This window comes from Lemur catta, chromosome 6 (genome assembly GCF_020740605.2).
Source record: "Lemur catta isolate mLemCat1 chromosome 6, mLemCat1.pri, whole genome shotgun sequence".
NCBI classification, from domain to species: Eukaryota; Metazoa; Chordata; class Mammalia; order Primates; family Lemuridae; genus Lemur; species Lemur catta.
The window spans coordinates 327,701-346,047 of record NC_059133.1 but is presented as its reverse complement, the minus strand read 5'-3'; the positions used below and the strand labels follow the sequence as shown (position 1 = coordinate 346,047).

General features: G+C 57.2%; 1 protein-coding gene across 1 annotated transcript in view; it reads left to right on the top strand.

The window, feature by feature from the left end:
* SHANK3 (SH3 and multiple ankyrin repeat domains 3) overlaps positions 1 to 18,347 on the top strand; it is a 52,124-nt gene that overhangs the window by 1,828 nt on the left and 31,949 nt on the right. Inside the window, exons 3-12 of the mRNA XM_045555300.1 lie at positions 56 to 127; positions 1,896 to 2,004; positions 2,078 to 2,229; positions 2,324 to 2,491; positions 3,119 to 3,235; positions 3,377 to 3,454; positions 4,402 to 4,468; positions 12,041 to 12,314; positions 15,174 to 15,367; positions 16,404 to 16,517. Coding sequence (XP_045411256.1) covers positions 56 to 127; positions 1,896 to 2,004; positions 2,078 to 2,229; positions 2,324 to 2,491; positions 3,119 to 3,235; positions 3,377 to 3,454; positions 4,402 to 4,468; positions 12,041 to 12,314; positions 15,174 to 15,367; positions 16,404 to 16,517 — 1,345 coding nt within the window. The remainder of the gene's footprint in view (positions 1 to 55; positions 128 to 1,895; positions 2,005 to 2,077; positions 2,230 to 2,323; positions 2,492 to 3,118; positions 3,236 to 3,376; positions 3,455 to 4,401; positions 4,469 to 12,040; positions 12,315 to 15,173; positions 15,368 to 16,403; positions 16,518 to 18,347) is intronic.

The window sequence follows — 18,347 nt, the reverse complement described above, 5'->3', positions numbered from 1 at the left end:
TCACTCGCTCATCCCGGTGGGTGCGTTTTTCTCTACCTTTTCTTTATCTGAGCAGTTTCGATACAAGCGTCGAGTTTATGCCCAGAACCTCATTGATGATAAGCAGTTTGCAAAGCTTCACACCAAGGTAAAGAGACGATCACGGGGAGGAGACTCCAGGAGTTCCTCCCGCCTCCCCGTGGCCACTGTCCCACCCAGCCTGGGGCTGACCACAGACCGCTGGCTTTGGCTCAGTCTGCTCCCCTCCCGTCAGAGCGGGCACTGGGGAGGGCTGGGCACAGGTTCCAGGCCCCGTGGCTGGGGGTTGGCAGTCTGGCGATGGGTCCCAGGGAGATCAGACTCTCGCTGACCCTCTGGTGAGCCCCTGATGGACTGTCCTGTGAGGAGCTGGGTGGGAGGGAGTGGACAGGTGTGCGATGTGATCTGTTGGGGCAAGATCTAGTGATCACCCAGTGCTGGGCACTTGTAATTAGGCATCTCAGGTCTGTCTTACTCCAGGCCCTGTGTTCAGGCACACCTGCGAGGTGTCCACTGCGGGCGCTATCTGCAGGGGGGGCCTGACCCCAAATGCCCTTTGGGGGAACCTCACTGCCTCCCCTGAGTGTTGGAGGGTCCGGGCCACGGGCAGACTTCCTGAGCTCCTGCCCCCGGCTCCACGGACCAGTGGGCATCTGCTTGCCGGACACTTTGCTGACGGTCTCTGGGGCCTAGGAGAGGGACCACTGTCAGAGCACTGTCACCTCTGTGCCCAGTGATCCTGTCTGGGACCCCAGAGCCTCAGGCTTCTGTGCCAGACTTTTCTGCTGCCCCAGGGCGGGAGGGGTCAGCGGCTGTGGCTCTGCAGCTGGGCAGGGACCCCTGTGAGGTCCACCTCTCCCTCCACTGGCCCTCATGTGACCTTGTCCCTCTGGGTTCCTCCCCCATGGTTACCTGTCCTCCACATTCTCCTCGGTGACCAACAGGACATGAGTGACTCCTGCTCTTCAGGGAGTCCTGTTTGTTTTTAGCATGAAGCTCAATTTCCTACCATGTTCCTGCCCACCCAGGCTCCAGCTGGCCCTTCCCTCGCCCCACGCCCTGGCTCTGGCTTTGAACAGGCCCTTCCTTGGTTGCAGATACTCCCTCTGGTTTCGTTGCCCTGCCTACCTAGGAGGTCCTGTCCCATGGCAGTGGTTCCTGGGGCACCCTCTCCTACTTCTGATGCATACTGAGTGTTTCTGGAAGGCTCCAGGGCTTTAGCCAGGGCACCCTGCCTGTGTGTGTGGCATCCGTGGCACCAGCCAGGGCCAGGGCGGCTTTGCTGGGTGAATGAATGTATGATTGGGTGAATGAATAAAAGGCAGCTAAAGTCATGTCACAGCAGGGGTCCCCAGGGGTGGGTAGGACCCTCAGGGTGGGGGGGGCCCTGCGGAGGGCTAGCTGGTGGAGAAGACGGGCAGAGAAGGAGCTTGCTACCCCCCCAGTGATGAGGCTCAAGGCTGCCCTGGGGCTGGTTCCCGCCAGGTGGACTTTGGCTCTTCCAGGCTGAGCTGGCTGGGCCGGAGGGGCAGAGCCAGGGCAGTGGCTGGGCTGGACGGGGACTGGCTTGTGGGGCACCACAGGGTGCTCTGTCCTTGGTGAGGAGCTGGCTGGGCTCAGGCTGACAGTTGTGGCGGGTTTGCATGTCAGGATGCGGGAAGGGCTCTGAGCCGCCCATGGGCCTGTCGGGTTGGAATCAGGGCTGAGGTGGGAGTGCAGGGCTGAGGGTGCTGGTGATGATGTCGGGTGACAGGCCAGCCTGACGGAGGTGGGGCAGGGACGCCCTCCAGGTGGCCTGAGGTTGCAGGAGGAAGGTGGGTGGTGGTCAGGTGATGGTGGCCATGGTGCTGGGCTGACCAGGGTGGCCGGTATTCCAGGCGAATCTGAAGAAGTTCATGGACTATGTCCAACTGCACAGCACGGACAAGGTGGCCCGCCTGCTGGACAAGGGGCTGGACCCCAATTTCCATGACCCTGACTCTGGAGGTGAGGAGCCGAGCAGGGAGGGGCATGGCCCGTGAGTGGCTGGGACCTAACTGCTATCTGTCCCCTATGCCAGAGTGCCCCCTGAGCCTCGCAGCCCAGCTGGACGACGCCACAGACCTGCTGAAGGTGCTGCGGAACGGCGGTGCCCACCTGGACTTCCGCACGCGAGACGGGCTCACCGCCGTGCACTGTGCCACGCGCCAGCGGAACGCGGCCGCGTTGACGGTCAGTGGGGGCGCGGCCTGGCCTGGCGGGGGGGACACGGCCTGGTGGGGGGGCAGCTGGGCCTGGCATGGATGCTGAGGCTCCTCGCCCTCAGACCCTGCTGGACCTGGGGGCTTCGCCCGACTACAAGGACAGCCGCGGCCTGACACCCCTGTACCACAGCGCCCTGGGGGGTGGGGATGCTCTCTGCTGCGAGCTGCTTCTCCACGACCATGCTCAGCTGGGGACCACCGACGAGAACGGCTGGCAGGAGATCCACCAGGTGGGCAGGGAGTGTGAGGTGGGGGTCCTGGGCTCTGTGTGTGGGGCTGGGGGTCCCAGCCTCTGTGGGCTCAGTGGGGGTCCCGGGCTCTGTGGGCTCAGTGGGGGTCCTGGGCTCTGTGTGTGGGGCTGGGGTTCCCGGGCTCTGTGGGCTCAGTGGGGGTCCTGGGCTCTGTGTGTGGGGCTGGGGGTCCCGGGCTCTGTAGGCTCAGTGGGGGTCCCGGGCTCTGTGTGTGGGGCTGGGGGTCCTGGGCTCTGTGGGCTCAGTGGGGGTCCCGGGCTCTGTGTATGGGGCTGGGGTTCCTGGGCTCTGTGTGCTCAGTGGGGGTCCCAGGCTCTGTGTGCTCAGTGGAGGTCCTGGGCTCTGTGTGTGGGGCTGGGGGTCCCGGGCTCTGTGGGCTCATTGGGGGTCCCAGGCTCTGTGTGCTCAGTGGGGGTCCTGGGCTCTGTGTGTAGGGCTGGGGGTCCCAGCCTCTGTGGGCTCAGTGGGGGTCCTGGGCTCTGTGTGTGGGGCTGGGGGTCCCAGCCTCTGTGGGCTCAGTGGGGGTCCTGGGCTCTGTGTGTAGGGCTGGGGGTCCCGGGCTCTGTCCAGGGACCCTGCAGCACATCCCCCCCTCCCCCCCCGCAGGCCTGCCGCTTTGGGCATGTGCAGCACCTGGAGCACCTGCTGTTCTACGGAGCCAACATGGGGGCCCAGAACGCCTCGGGGAACACAGCCCTGCACATCTGCGCCCTCTACAACCAGGTGTGCGCGTCCCACCTGCTGGCCCCGTGCTCCGGGGTTTGCTCTGAGTGCATCGTGTGTGTCCCCCCCCCCCCCCCCCCGCCGTGTGTGAGGCCTGTGCCCTGCATGCGCCCTGGCCCTGACCCTCTGGCCTCCCGACAGGAAAGCTGTGCTCGTGTCCTGCTTTTCCGTGGAGCCAACAAAGATGTGCGCAATTACAACAGCCAGACGGCTTTCCAGGTACACGGGGCGGAGTACAGGAATGTGGGGCTGCCCCGAGGGTATCTGTCTGTCTCCGTGTGACTTGGCCCTCGGCTCTTCCCGGGGAGGCGACAAGGGAGCCCCTGCCCCCAGTGTTGCTGCAGGAGGTGTGGGGGAAGGGAGTGGCCGGTGCCGTGCCCAGCGTGCGCAGGGGTCAATACCAGGGGCTTCTTTATCCGCTGCCAGGGGACAGGGGTCAGGGCTCTGGGGCGGGGGGAGGACAGGTGTGGTCTAAGCCCCCAAGCAGGCAGGGGTACAGAAGCCACGCTGGGGAGGGTGCAGTCCCGGCCCCTGATGTTTCTGAGCTTTCTTCCAGCCAGCTCTGGCCGGCAGCAGACCAGGGGGAGGAAGTCTCTGTGTGGCCTGGGGTTCGTGGGGGAGCTGGGGTGTCACAGGGCCTTGCAGGCCACAGCAGGGGCTGGCCCTGTTCCCCGTTGGAGTGAGCTGTGGAAAGAGCCGGTCAGGCTGCTGTGGTTGTGGGTCCCGGCGGTCCCTGTGGGCTTGGGCACGTGGGGAAGTAGACACACCAGGGCCTGCTGGGCGACCAGGCGCAGGTCACGGGAGGGAAAGACAGAGGCTGGTGGGCCTGGCAGCAGCACCGTGGCTGAGACAGGCAAGACGGCCACATGTGGGGGCAGATGGCGAGTTCAGGTGGGGTGACCAGTGGGCCCCAGTCTGCCCGGGACTCTTCGCTTTTAGCCGTGACAGTCTCATGTTCAGGACACCTCCAGTCCCAGGCAGGCGGCTGGTGGTCACCTGGTCACAGGGTGTGTGTGTAGCACCCTATGATTGCCACTGCCTGTGGCTAGTAGTGTCCCGTTACAGTCAGGAGTGTGAGTGACTAGAGCACTAGGAGCAGCCTGGGGGTCAGAGGGGGCAGATTTGGTGCTGCTGAGCCTCCCCTCCCCCGCCCGCCCCCCGCCCAGGTAGCCATCATCGCCGGGAACTTTGAGCTCGCCGAAGTCATCAAGACCCACAAGGACTCGGATGTCGGTGAGTTCTGCTGCCTGGGGGCCCTGCTGGCGGTGGGTGTGTGTGGCTGTGAAGGGCCCAGTAGGTGCAGGGGTCGGTGGTGACACAGCAAGGGGTCCCCACGTCTCCTCCTTCAGCTCTGCTCTGTGCGGCCGCGGTCTGTTAGTCGTCCCTGCAGGCGTGGGACGTGCTGAGTGGACGGAGGTTTCGGTCAGGTTCGGGCTGTGGCCTGGGGTTGGCTCTGAGCTTAGGGGTCAGCTCAGGTCAAGAGTGGGTGGAAGTTAGGGTCAGGGTCCCCGTTTCCCGTTAGGTCCTGGGAAGGGGCAGCAGGGTTGTGGGGGCAGTGGATCTCACTCCAGCCACAACAAGAGTGAGTCTAGGTGACCTGTAGCATGTTCTCAGTATGACAAGGTCACATAAATGTGCGTGTGGCTGAGGCAACACCGTGGTGAGGCTTGTCCTCAAGCCGAGGGGCTCCAAGCCCCCTGTGGCGGGCATGCAAAGGGAAGCCTGGCACGTGCGTGACTTTCGGTCCTAGAAGGAAAACCAGGAGCACACGTGTGGCCTTGGCCCCAGGACTGGCAGGACGCAGGGCACTGCCTTCGAACCTGGGCCTCTGGGGGGTCCCCACCCACTCTGCTTGGTGTGGGCCAGGCGGGGGACCGTCCTGTGTGGGGCAGCTGGGGACGCGGGAGAGGGTGGGGCTCCCCCCAGGAACAGCTGCTGTCAGGCCGGAAGCTTCTCTCTGTAGCCACCTGGCCTCGCGGGGCCTCCCTGCCTGGATCCCCCCGTGTCCCGGGTGGGCCAGGCTTCTCTGCCCGTGGCCCTCGCTGGCACATGGACCCCCAGGCCCAGCTTCCTGTCAGTAGCATTTCCTTGTGGGTGCCCTCATTTTCTCTCTCTCTCTCTTTTTGTACTTTGAAGTGACAGTGGGCAGCAAAGGGAGGGGCAGGTTTTGGGGTTAGAATCCTGCTTGTTTTTAATGTGAGGTTCTGGTCAGGGCTGGGGTTGACTTTCGGACTGGGGTTAAGATTAAGGTCAAGTTCACGTTTAAGGATCCTTCCTCTGTAGAGTTGGCCCTGAGCGGCAGCCCCTCCTGCCAGTGAGGCTCGGTTGCCGGCCCCTCGTGTGCCAGCAGCGTCAGGGCGGTTGTCGCACTGAACTGCCCGGGGGCCAGGAGACCCTCGACGAGAGCTGAGGCCTCAGTAGCTGGGCGTTGGGTGAATGAGCCGTGCAGTGATGTGGGGTTGGGGTCCAGGTCGGATCAGGAGAGAACTCTGGTAAGGTGTGGGGTGTGGACTGGGGCTGAGATACAGTCACAGTCTGGGTGGGGCCGGTAAGTGCCGTGGGGGGGCCTCCTGTTAGCGTGGCAGGACCCTGGCGTGTGATGTGTGGGGCCTTCCTTTCTGCCCGTGACCGTCTATCCATGGGAAGGCCACCTGGGACCTCTGTGCTTCAGTTTCTCTTAAATGAAATATAGTCTTACGGTTACTAGTGTCCCCTTCCCAACCGGCCTCTTACGGCATTTGATCCTGGGTGGGGCTGGACTCGGGCAGGTGGCTTTGTCTGTCTGACTGGGGGGCTTGTTTGTTATCCAGGCTGAGGGGCAGGAGGGATGTGGACAGAGAGAGTAGGCTCCTGGGGTCACGGCTCTGGGCTTAGTGTCCGTCTGGTACACGTGCTTGTGTGCTTGGGTTGGGCATAGCGTCCCGGGGCAGTGTCTGGGCAGGACTGGGCTGGCCAGCGCCCCCTGACCTGCTCAGGGGTCACACAGCACATGCAGATGATGCAGCCAGACATCCTTGAGGAAGGGGTCATGCACACCTTAGTATTTACCATCAGCCCCCTTTGCCCAGTTCCCCTCTCAACAACCCCCAAAGAGTGGTTATTAGCCTGTTTTACAAAGAAGGAAACTGAGGCACAGAGGGGGTAATGGCAGAGCCTGTCGTCAGACCTGGGTAACTCACAGGCCTGTCCTTGTCACCCTGCTCCCTCTGCACACATTCGCTCCAAGGACACTCCTGAATGGCAGCGGTAAGTCACCATGTCCCACCCCGCCTGGGGCCACTGGGTGGGGCTCTGCCCATCCTTCCTTCTCAGGCGGGAAGGTACCCCCCGGTGGGGTCTGGTAGGCTGGGACTTGTGTCCCCCTTCAAGGGACAGGACACCTTGCTGTCTCTTGGCAGCCCCGCCTGGCCCCTCTAGACAGGCTTCAGGTGAGGACCCTGGCCTGAGAGTGGTCACCTCTGCTTTCTTACCTCTGTCACCTTGGGCCACCCTTTGGGTCACCTTCTCTCTTGCCTTCTCTCTCATGCACACACTCCCACGCACACGCACACACGTGTTCACACGGTGCTTTTGGTGAGTGCTCTGGGGAAATGCTTCTCACATGCTGCTGTCACAGGGGTCTCGTTCAGTGTGGATTCTGACTCAGTGGGTCGGGGCGGGGGGCTGAGGCTCTGCATCTGTCACCAGCTCTGCCGTGAGGCCAACGCTGCCGATCCCTGGACCACACTTTGCACAGCAGGGGTCTCCTGCAGGGCCTGGCAGATGATTCCCCGCAGACCAGATCCAGCCCACAGCCTGCTTTTTGTTTTTAAATTGAGGTGAAATGTACATAACATAATAGTATTTCACTTGAACAGTTTAGTGGCATTTCATACATTCACAGTATTGTGCAACCAATTCTACTGAATTCCAAAACATTTTCACGCCCCCCCCAAAAGAAAACCCCGGACACGTTAAGCATTTATTCTGTATTGCCCTCCCCCTGCTCTGTGCACCACCGGAGTGCTTTGTCTCCATGGACACGCCTGTTCTGGATGTTTCATACAGATGGGGTCACGTAGCATGTGACCCTTCGTGTCTGGCTACTTTTACGCAGCATGTTGTTGAGCGTCATCCACCTTGTAGGATGTGTCGCTGTTTCATTCCTTTGTATGGCTGAATAATATTTCTTTGTACAAATGACATTTTGTTTGTCCTGTCATCCAGTGTTGGATATGTGGGTTGTTTCTACCTTTTGACTATTGAGAATATTGCTGCTGAGGGTGTGTGTACATGTATTCTGTGTGAACCCGTGTTTTTAGTTCTTTTGGGTATATACCTAGAAGTGGAATTGTGAGGTCATATGATAATTCTATGTTTAACTTTTTCAGGAATTGCCAAACTATTTTCCACCATTTTACATTCCGACCAGCAATGTATGAGACTCCCAATTTCTTCACATTCTTATCAACACTTGTCACTTTGCTTTTTAAAATTTTTATAGTCATCCTAGGAAGTGTGAAGTGGTGTTTCACTATGGTTTTGATTTTCATTTCCCTAATGACTAGTGATTTTGAGCATTTTTGCATGTGCTTATTGGCCATTTGTATATCTTTTTTGGAGAAATGTCAAGTCCTTTGCCCATTTTTAAGTTGGATTGTTTATTTTTGTTGTTGAGTTGTAAGAGTTCTTTATATATTCTGAATACTAAACTCTCATCAGATATATGATTTATAAATATTTTCTCCAATTCAGTAGGATAGGAGATCCTTGTGACTGTCTTCATAACGTCCTTTGGTTTATTTAGAGTCTTTAATTTTGCTGAAGTTCAATGTACCTATTTTTCCCTTTTGGTGCTCATGCTTCTGGTGCCATATCTAAGACTCTATTGCCAGATCTAAGGTCATGAGGGTTTGCCCACTCTGATTTCTTCTAAGAGTTTTATGGTTTTAGCTCTTTTATTTAGGCCACTGATCCATTTTAAATTTTTAAATATGTTGTGAGGTGGGGATCCATCTTCAAATGGATATCCAATTGTCCAGCGAATAGTCTCGTTTTTGAAGAGACTCTTATTTTCCCATTGAATGGTCTTGGCACCCTTGTCAAAAATCGATTGGTCATGGATATATAGGTTTATCTGGACTTGCAGTTCTATCCCGTTGGTCCACGTGTTTTTTCTTATGCCAGTACCTCATGGTTTTGATTGTTGTGGCTTTGTAGTAAGTGTTGAAATTGGGAGGTCTGAGTCCTCCAACTTTGTTCCCATTTTTGATATTATTTTCGCTGATCAGGGCCCCTTGTGATTCCATATAGATTTGAGGATTGCTTTTCTGTTTCTGCAAAAAAGGACGTTAGAATTTTGATAGGGATTGCATTGAATCTGTAGATCACTCTGGGTAGTATTAACATTTTAGCAATATTGTCTTCCAGGCTGGGCACTGTGGCTCATACCTGTAATCCCAGCACTCTGGGAGAGTAGGAGAGTCACTTGAGGTCAGGAGTTCGAGACCAGCCTGAGCAAGAGCGAGACCCCGGCTCTACTAAAAACAGAAAAAATTTGCTGGGTGTGGTGGTGCACACCTATAGTCCCAGCTACTCAGGAGGCTGAGGCAGGAGGATCGCTTGAGCCCAGGAGTTTGAGGTTGTAGTGAGCTATGATGACGCCATTGTACTCTTGCCAAGGCAACAGAGCAAGACTCTGTCTCAAAAAAAAAAAAAAAAAAATATATATATATATAGTTTTCCAATTAATAAACATAAGATGTCATTCCATTTATTTAGGTCATCTTTAAGCAATGTGTTATTATTTTCAGTATACAGATCTTTTACTTCCTTAGTTAAATTTATATTCTCAGCATTTTATTCTTTTAGGTGCTATTATAAATGGAATTATCTTCTTAATTTCCTTTTTGGGTTGTTCATGGCTGTTGTACAGAAACACAACGCATTGCTGTGTGCTGATCCTGTATCCTACATCTTTGCTGAATTTGCTTATTAGCTCTAGTAGACAAAAAGTTTAGTTTAAACAAAAAGTTTAGTAGCTTCTTTTGTAGATGCTTTGGGATTTTTTTATATATAGGATCATGCCATCTGCCAATAGAGATAGCTTTACTTCTTCCTTCCCAATTTTGATGCCTTTTCTTTCTTTCTTCCCCCAATTGCTCGGACTAGAGCTTCCAGTCCAGTGCTGAGTAGCAGTGGGGAGAACAGCACCCTAGCCTTGTTCTCGGTGGTGGGGAAGCTTTCGGTCTCTCACCGTCGAGTATGACGTTAGCTGTGGGTTTTTAATAAATGCCCTTTATCACGTTGAGGAAGTTACCCTCTGTTATTAGTTTTCTGAATGTTTTTTATCATGGAAGAGTATTAGATTATGGCAAATGCTCTTTGTGCCTCAATTGAAATGGTCATATGGCTTTTTCTTCTGTGTTCTATAGATGTGATATATTCCATTGATTTCATTGGTCTGCGGATTTCTCTCCTTGTAATGTTCTTATCTGACTTTGGTATCAGGCCTCATAGAATGAGTTAGGAAGCGTTCCCTCCTCTACTATTTTTTGCAAGAGTTTGAGGATTGGTGTTAATTCTTCTTTATATGTGTAATAGAATTCACCAGTGGTGCCATCTGGTGGTAGACTTTTTCTTTGTTGGGAGGTTGTGATTACTGATTCTGTATTTTTGCTTGTCATAGGTCTGTTTAGATTTTCTGTTTATTCTTGAGTCAGTTTTGGTAATTTGTGTTTTTCCAGGAATTTGTCCATCTCGTCTCGTTTATCTAATTTGTTGGCATCTAATTGTTTATAGTATTATATTCGTTTTTATTTACATAACATCAGTAGTAATGCCCCAAATTTCATTTCTGATTTTAGTTATTTCTATCTTCTCTCTTCTTTTAGTCTAACTAAAAGGTTTGTCAACCTTGTTGATGTTTTGAATGAAACTACTTTCATTTCATTGATTCTCCATTGTATTTCTATTTTATTTATCTCTGCTCTACTCTTATTGTTTCCTTCTTTTTTCTAACTTTCTTTCCTTTTGCTAGTTTGATTTGCTCTTCTTTTTCTTTAATCGTTTCCTCAGATATGTAATTAGGTCATTGATTTAAGATTGTTCTCCTTTTTTATTATTTTTTATTTTTATTTTTTGAGACAGAGTCTTGCTTGCTCTGTTGCCTGGGCTAGAGTGCTATGGCATCAGCCTAGCTCACAGCAGCCTCAAACTCCTGGGCTCAAGCAATCCTTCTGCCTCAGCCTCCCAAGTAGCTGGGACTACAGGCATATGCCAACATGCCCGGCTAATTTTTTTCTATATATATTTTTAGCTGTCCAGATCATTTCTTTCTCTTTTTAGTAGAGACGGGGTCTCGCTCTTGCTCAGGCTGATCTCGAACTCCTGACCTTGAGCAATCCTCCCACCTCGGCCTCCCAGAGTGCTAGGATTACAGGCGTGAGCCACTGCGCTCGGCCTGTTCTCCTTTTTTAATGTAGATGTTTACAGCTATAAATTTCCCTTTAAGTACTGCTATTGCTGCATCCCTTAATTTTGTTATGTTGTATTTTGTTTTCATTTGTCTCGGTGTTTTCTAATTTTCCTTGTGAGTTCTTTTTTGACACATTGGTTGTTTAAGAGTATGGTGTTTAATTTCCATATGTTTGTGAATTTTCCAGTTTTCCTTCTGTCCTTGATTTGTAGCTTCATTTCATTGTGATTGGAGAAGATACTGTGTATGATTTCAGTCTTTTTAAAGTTATTGAGACTTGTTTTGTGGCCAAACATGTGGCCTATCCTGGAACATGTTTCATGTGTACTTGAAAAGAATTCTCAAGCGTATTCTGCTGTTGTTAGGTCATGTGTTCTGTATGTATCTGTTAGGTCTAATTGGTTTAAGTCTTCCATGTCCTTATTGATCTCTGTATATGTTCTTCCCTTATTGGAAATAGGATATTGAAGTCTCCATCTGTTATTGTGGAGTTGCCTATTTCTCCCTTCAGTGTGTCAGCATTTGTTTCATATATTTTGGTGTTCTGTTGTTTGGTGTCTATATGTTAATCGTTAACCAATATGAAACACCCCCTGTGTCTCTTGTTACAGTTTTTACCTTAAAGTTTATTTTGTCTGATATTAATGTAGCCACCCAGCGCTCTTTTGGTTACTATTTATATGAGATATATTTTTTTATCTTTCCACATTCAACCTATGTCTTTGAATTTAAAGTGATTCTCTTATAAATAGCATATAGTTGGATAGTTTTTAATCACCGTCTGCTTTTATAATAAAATTCTATTGGAACACAGACACACCTATATGTTTATATATGGCTTGTTGCTGTCTTTGTGCCACGGTTGCAGGGTTCAGTCATTGTGACCTAGACTGTACGACTTGCAAAGCCTGAAGTAGTTATTGCCTGACTATAGAAAAAGTCTGTACCCCTGGTCTAGAATGTGTTTTATAGTTTCCTTAACTAACTGCAAATGGCCCCAGACAGCAGTAGTCTGGTGAAGTCTGGCCCCTGGAGCCTGTTCTGTCTGTCCTGAAGCTTGTGAAATGGGGGCGGGTCTGAGAGCAGAGCTGAGCACTCCAAGACCTCCTTTGCCTGAGAGGAGCAGGCTTCTATCCCTAAAGCTAGAGTTGGTGGCAGTTTGACTGGGACATGGGCCCTCAGTGGTAGCTTTACTCAGAGGGTGGCCAACTGTTTGGGTTTGCCTGGGACTGAAGTGGTTGCTGGAATATAGGATTCTAGTTTTAAAATCTGGTAAGTGTGGGCAAACTGGGACTAGTTGGTCACACGGCTGGCTGTTCAGAGTCTTACCTATGCCCCCCCCACCCCAGTACCATTCAGGGAAACCCCCAGCTATGCAAAGCGGCGGCGCCTGGCTGGCCCCAGTGGCTTGGCATCCCCTCGGCCCCTGCAGCGCTCGGCCAGCGACATCAACCTGAAGGGGGAGGTGCAGCCGGCAGCTTCTCCCGGACCCTCGCTGAGAAGCCTCCCCCACCAGTTGCTGCTCCAGCGGCTGCAGGAGGAGAAGGATCGCGACCGGGATGGCGACCAGGAGAGTGATGTTGGTGGCCCCTTATCAGGCAGGGGCAGCCAGAGCAAGATAAGGTAGGAGGGCTGGGAGGCCCTGGAGGGAGAGGATGTGAGCCGGGAGGAGCTGGCGCTGGGAGGTGGGGAGAGGCCCAGTGGCACCTGGCACCTGGCACCTGTGTAGTGCTGGGCTAGAGCTTGAGCTGAGGGAACTTCAAGGCCGCCAGATGGGCCTTCCTGGATGGGGAAGTGAAGAAGGTGAGGCCCTGTAGGCCGCGACAGCGTCATGTCACGCTGATCTCTGGTTGGAGGTAGGGCCTACCTTGAGGACAGTGTTGGGCAGAGACAGTGTGGTCGGACCTGTGGCCTAGAAAGTTCACTGTAGTGTCAGGGAGGGCTGGGATGAGTCAGGGCTGGTAGCAAGTGGTGAGGGGCCATCATGGAACTGCCACTCCAGGAGGGCTCAAAGCCCACCAGCTCTGCCTCCAAGAGGTAGTCTCGGTCTTTCCCCCATCCCCAGTCCCGATAAACCTACAGGACTCTGGTTTCTGTTCTTTACCCTTCATCCTGAGCCCTGGGGCCCTGAGAAGCCAGGGACCCTTGAGGGAGTTGGTGTCCCCAGAACTTAGAGCAGAAGGCCTGGATGGAGCCCGCTGACTTCTGTGGGCTGTGCAGTGGGGGCTGGGGTGGATGCTGGCTCCCAGCCACTCCACGCCTGGGTTTCCTGTCAGTCAGGTGTAACTACCCCTGCCCAGGTGTTATCTCTGGGAAGCCTTCCAGCATGTCATGGGCAGGTGAGGGGTCTCCACCGGGGTCCCCGGTCCACAGCATAGGCTGGCGACTGCTGGTTGAGGCACCAGCCTCCCTGTGCCTTGAGGGCAGGAGCTGTTTTTCCTGCTTCCCCAGAGCCAGATCCATAGGCGTTTGGGAGACATCATTGAGTGAAAGAGTTACATAAACAGCACTTAGTTTTCACAGTGGCAGTTAGCGTTTACACTCCTGTCACTCCATGCCCGCCATGGGGCTGAGCGGTGTATGTGTATTATCTCATGTGACCTTGATGTTGTATGACATTATGCTCATTAATACCACGTTACAGATGCTCAGGTCGGATGAGGACTTGTCCAGAGTCACAGAGCTCAGAATCAGCTTAACTGGGCCCCAGGTAGACTTGACTCTCAAACTTTCTGAGCCTAAGTTCTAACCTCAGCAGAGGGCTCCGGGTGCATCAGGAGCTCAGATAGGGCATTTCTTCCTGCACCGTAGACTCTGTCACGCAGCCCTGACCTCGGTGGTGTCTTCTCCGTCTGTGGCTCTGCCTGGACTGAGGGGACTCCCAGGGCTGGCTGTCTAGCCTCAAACTTCAATTCTCCCCCAAAGCTTTTGCACAGTCCCATGGCTCTTCCTAAGGGTTAGATGGCCTGTTGGCTGGAAGAACTCATCCGGGATGTGTCAGTTTTGTAGAAAGGCTGCTCCCAGGTTGCAGCCATGTGGTCGCCGCGTGTCCCTCCCTGTGCTTGGCAGACACGACACTAAGACTTGCTATGGGGACGGCAGAATGCTGTTTTCCCCTTCCTTACATTTATGAGGTGCCCAGTGTGCCAGAGGTTGTGGCAGCTAACAGTGGGGGTCCTCACTGGGTCTCAGAAGGACACGGACAGCCGAGGGAGTCTGGTGCACTGAGGAGGGCCAGGGCCTCAGGGGCAGAGGTCACCTTCGGTCCGAGGAGACGTGGTGGTATCTGGGCGGCCTTGGTCAGGGGCTGCAGCGGCTCGCTCTGGCGCCCCCTGTTGGTCGAGCTTGGCATGGAGCCCGGGCCCCCGAGAAAGGTGGTCTGCAGAGTCTCCGCCCCCCAGAAAGGTGGTCTGCAGAGTCCCCGCCCCAGCGTCACACAGCCGGCCTAGCAGGGAGGGTTTGAGGCCGAGCGTCAGTAATCTAACATCGGGGCGACAGGGCAGGGTTAGAGTCGTTTAGGTGTTGGCGACAGCGTGTGAACAGCCCAGAGGAGGGCAAAGGGAGGTTCCCACCCCTGCGACTGGAGTGTAGCGGATTCCCACGTCCCAGAGAGCCTGGCTATTGGCTGAGAACGTGGATCTGGCCGCTTAGGTACTAGGGAGCCACAGAAGGCTTTTGAGCAGAGCAAAAGTGGAGGACTGAGACCTCGGGCTCGGTGCCCGGGTCGGGGCAGTGGTTTGGCGATGGTGGTCAGCACGGAGTGGGCACGGGCCGCAGAGGCAGGTGTCCAGCACGAGAGGACGCAGGCCCGGAGGGGACCGGGGTGCCCGGCGCACGCAGGGCCGCGGTCCGGGTGTGAGGAGGCCGAGGCCGAGTCCGGAAGGCCGGGCCCCGGGACGCGCTGGGAGCGCCCCTCCCTGCCGTTCACCGGCGAAGCCCGGCGGCTTTCCCGACGCCCGAAGCCCCCACGCCAGCCCCGGCCCGGCTGCCCCGACCCCGTCCCCCGCCCCGCCAGCCCGACCTGCCCCCCCCCCCCCGCGCCGCAGTCCCCCTCCCGGCTGCTCCCCGCGGGGTCCGCGCCGGTGGGGGGCCCGGGCGGGAAGGGAGGCAGGGCCGGCCGCCGCCGCCGCCCGCAGAGGGAGGAGCCCGGCCACGGAGGAGGCGGGGCGCGCGGAGCGGCCGCGGCATGGAGCGAGCCCGGCGCGCCCAGGAGCGCAGCCCCGCGGCCCCGGAGCCCTGAGCGGGCGCGGCTCGTGCGCTGGCGGGAGCGGGCCGGGCGCGGCGGCGCGGCCCATGGAGCGGCCCCGGGCCGGGCCCCCGGCGGGCGGGCGGGCGGCGGGCGGCGGGCGGCGGGCGCTGCGGCGGCGGCTGCGGTGAGGCCGGCGGCGGGGCCGGGCCGCGCGCCATGGAGGCCCCGGGCGCCGGCTTCGCGTGCCCGCTGCCCCCCGGCATCGCGTCCGTCACCTACGTGTTCGTTTACAGCCCGAGCGGGCCCGGCGGCCCCGGCCCCGCGCCCGGGCCCGGCCCGGCGCCCCCCGCGCCCCCCGCGCCGCCGCCCCGGGGCCCGAAGCGGAAACTTTACAGCGCCGTCCCCGGCCGCAAGTTCATCGCCGTGAAGGCGCACAGCCCGCAGGGCGAGGGCGAGATCCCGCTGCACCGCGGCGAGGCCGTGAAGGGTGAGGGGCGCGGGGGGCGGGGCCGGGGGCGCGCCGGGGGGGCACGGCGCCACGGGGGTGCGTGGCCTGGGTCCCCGCGGCCGCCGAGGGGCCGCCGCTGTCCGGGGAGTTTCTATCACGGGGGCGTCCCTGGGTCGTCAGGGGGTGCGTTTGCCACCGGACTCCTTGCGTCCCTGGGAAGGGCTCTGGCAGGGAGCGATGTCTGCCGTGCGGGGCCCCTGTCTTGCGGGTCCCTCCCGGTGCTCTGTTGTTATGGGCTCCCTGTGTCACGATAGAGGCTCCTCTCCTGTCATGGGGTGTTTCTGTGTCATGGTGGGGGCCGATGTCACCGGGGGTCCTCTGAAGGACCCTGCCCCATCACAGAGCTTCCTTGCGTTGTGGGGTTCCTGTGTCACCGCTGGACTAATTCATCGGAAATCCTTGTGGCGTGGGGGACCCTCGCCAGTGTGGGGGTATCTGTGACAATTCCGTGGGCGTTTGTGTATGATGCAGGTTTCTGTCACTGGGGCTTCCTGGGTTCTGTGGGATCCTGTGCCGTAGCAGGCTCCTCTGGCGATGGGGGTCTCTGTGACCACGGGGGTCCTGCCCCTGGGGGTGGCTGTGTCCGTGGGAGCTGTGAGGGTCAGCCCTCCTGCTGCATCTGTGGTCTAATCCAGTGGCCACAGCACGGAGACCCTGAGGTCTTGGCAGTGACCCCTGGGTGGGTGACAGCCAAGATGGGGATTGGTTGGGGGGAGTGGCCAGCTGCGGGGCAGGAGCAGGAGTGTGGCCCCTGCCCCTGTCCCCCCTCGAGCATGTCCCTCTGCCTGGCGTGGCTCTCTGTCCTCCACATGCCCATCCTGTGCCGAGCCCATCTGTTCATTTCTCTCCTCTGTGTGCATCCCAGAATCTTCCCAAGGAAAGAGCCGGGAGAATGTGGGAAGGGAAGGAGAGAAAGGGCGAGGGGTGGGCAGGACCTGAGCCTGAGGTGGGGTGGGGGTGGGTGCCCAGCTGCTCTGCTCCCCACCGACCACCCGTCTGGCTTCTGTCCCCCCAGTGCTCAGCGTTGGGGAGGGCGGTTTCTGGGAGGGAACCGTGAAAGGCCGCACAGGCTGGTTCCCGGCCGACTGCGTGGAGGAGGTGCAGATGAGACAGTATGACACACGGCATGGTGAGTGACCCACGTCCCCCCAGGCGGCTCCTGGGGGGGCAGCACCCCTTCCAGTTTCCTTTTGGTCCCTCTTGGTGCTAAATCCACACGTCGGTTCACAGACGAAAGACTAGATGTAAACTCAAACCTACACTCAAAGTAGACAAAACTTGTGTACACAACAGGCACAGTGCACACACCCTTCACGTACTTAGGAACGTGGGTGCGTGTAACCAGACCCTGGTGTGCAGTGGAGACACATGTGACGTGCCCACAGGAGGTGCACACCCGCGACCGTGCCTCTGTGTGGTCCCACACGTGACTCCCAGGCACTGTCACCGCCCCTCCGGCACGGTGCTCACAGGAACACCAGGTGCACGGAGCGCGCGATTCCGGTGTGGCTGGCAGACAAGTAAGGAGGTCAGTGTGAGAAAAGAGGCGTTTTTCCAAAGTGGACAGATTGTCCAAGTGGGCAGAGCAGGGAGGCCTGGACCAGCCAAGAGGAAATGAGGCCAGTTGGGCCTGGAGGGGCTCTCCTGGGGACTGTGGCGGGCAGGGATGGCCCGAGGGCAGCAGGTGACGGATGGGCCCCAGCCTCAGCCTGGAGGGCGGACGTGAGGGTGAAGGCCGCAGCTCCTGGGCTTGGGGAGTGGCCGCGGTCCAACCCTGCTGACCACTTGGGCTTCCACCAAGGACCCTTCTGCTTGTCAGGATCTGAGGGGTCCTGCTGGTGACAAGCAGTGGCTGGTCCTTTGGAGGCTCCCAGACCCATGAATGTTGCTTCAGGCCTGGAGAGCTGGTGGGACCAGGAAACCTCTCCTGAGTGTGGTCACTGCTGGTCACCGCTGGTGTGTCTGGATCGAGGGTGCGTGCCTGCCTGTGCACGTGAAGGACTTGGGCCCAGAGTTGTTGTGTCTCCCTGGGGTGAGAGTTCCCTAGGGGAGCCCACCCCTGTGGCCTGGACCCCCGCCCTGTGCCGAGCTCAGCGGAGGCCCAGGGAGGCAGGAGCGTGGACACTGACCCAGTGCTGGACGGTGTCTTTGCTCCTTCCCTCGGCTGTTCCCCAGCCCGCCCTGACGTCTCTCCTGACGGCTTGGATGGGGGACGGGACTAGGCCTCCTTGTTCTCTGCCTGGGGAGGCATGGGGCAGGGTCCAGGTGGGAAACGATGTCAGAGGTTTGGGCCCTGCTTCCGACAGGATGGGAGGGGGAGGAGTGGGGGGGTCCCACCTGTTGGAGGAGCTGGCCCTGAGCTCCCCCACGTGATGGCTCATGAATTCTGGTTTGAGGACTGTGGATCTCGGGGCGTTAGGACCTAAGTCTGAAGCCGAGGGGGAGAGAGGGAGGTTTGGGCTAGAGTCAGAACTGGAGCGTGGCGGATGTTTGTTAGGTGTTGCTGTATGCTGGGCCCCGTGCTGGGAGCTGGGGTCACAGAGGTCCGGCTCATGCCTAGAGGGGAGCGGGTGTGCCCGGTTACAACAGAGACGTTAGCGTGAGCAGAGGGGCTCCCCGGGTTGGCCTGACGGAGTCAGAGAGGGCTTCAAGGCAGAGGCGTTGTTCTCCGGGTCCCAGCAGGTGGGGCGAAGGGAGCCCGTGTTTGCAGGGCCTGGCACAGTGTTCTAGAGCTTCGTGTCAGCACCTCCCTTGCTGAGCGGTGCTGGGGTGCCAGGCATGGGGTTAGCACTTTTACGTGGAAGAAGTCATTAACTCTTCCCCGCAGTTCCGGGAGATGGGGCCAGTTGTTTGTCCATTTCTAGGGTCACCTGGCCCTGAGGGACAGGCAGGCAGCTCTGTGTGAATGAAACACACGTGTCGGGTAAGGGCTGGCAGGGCTGGCGTGGGGTCGGGGCCA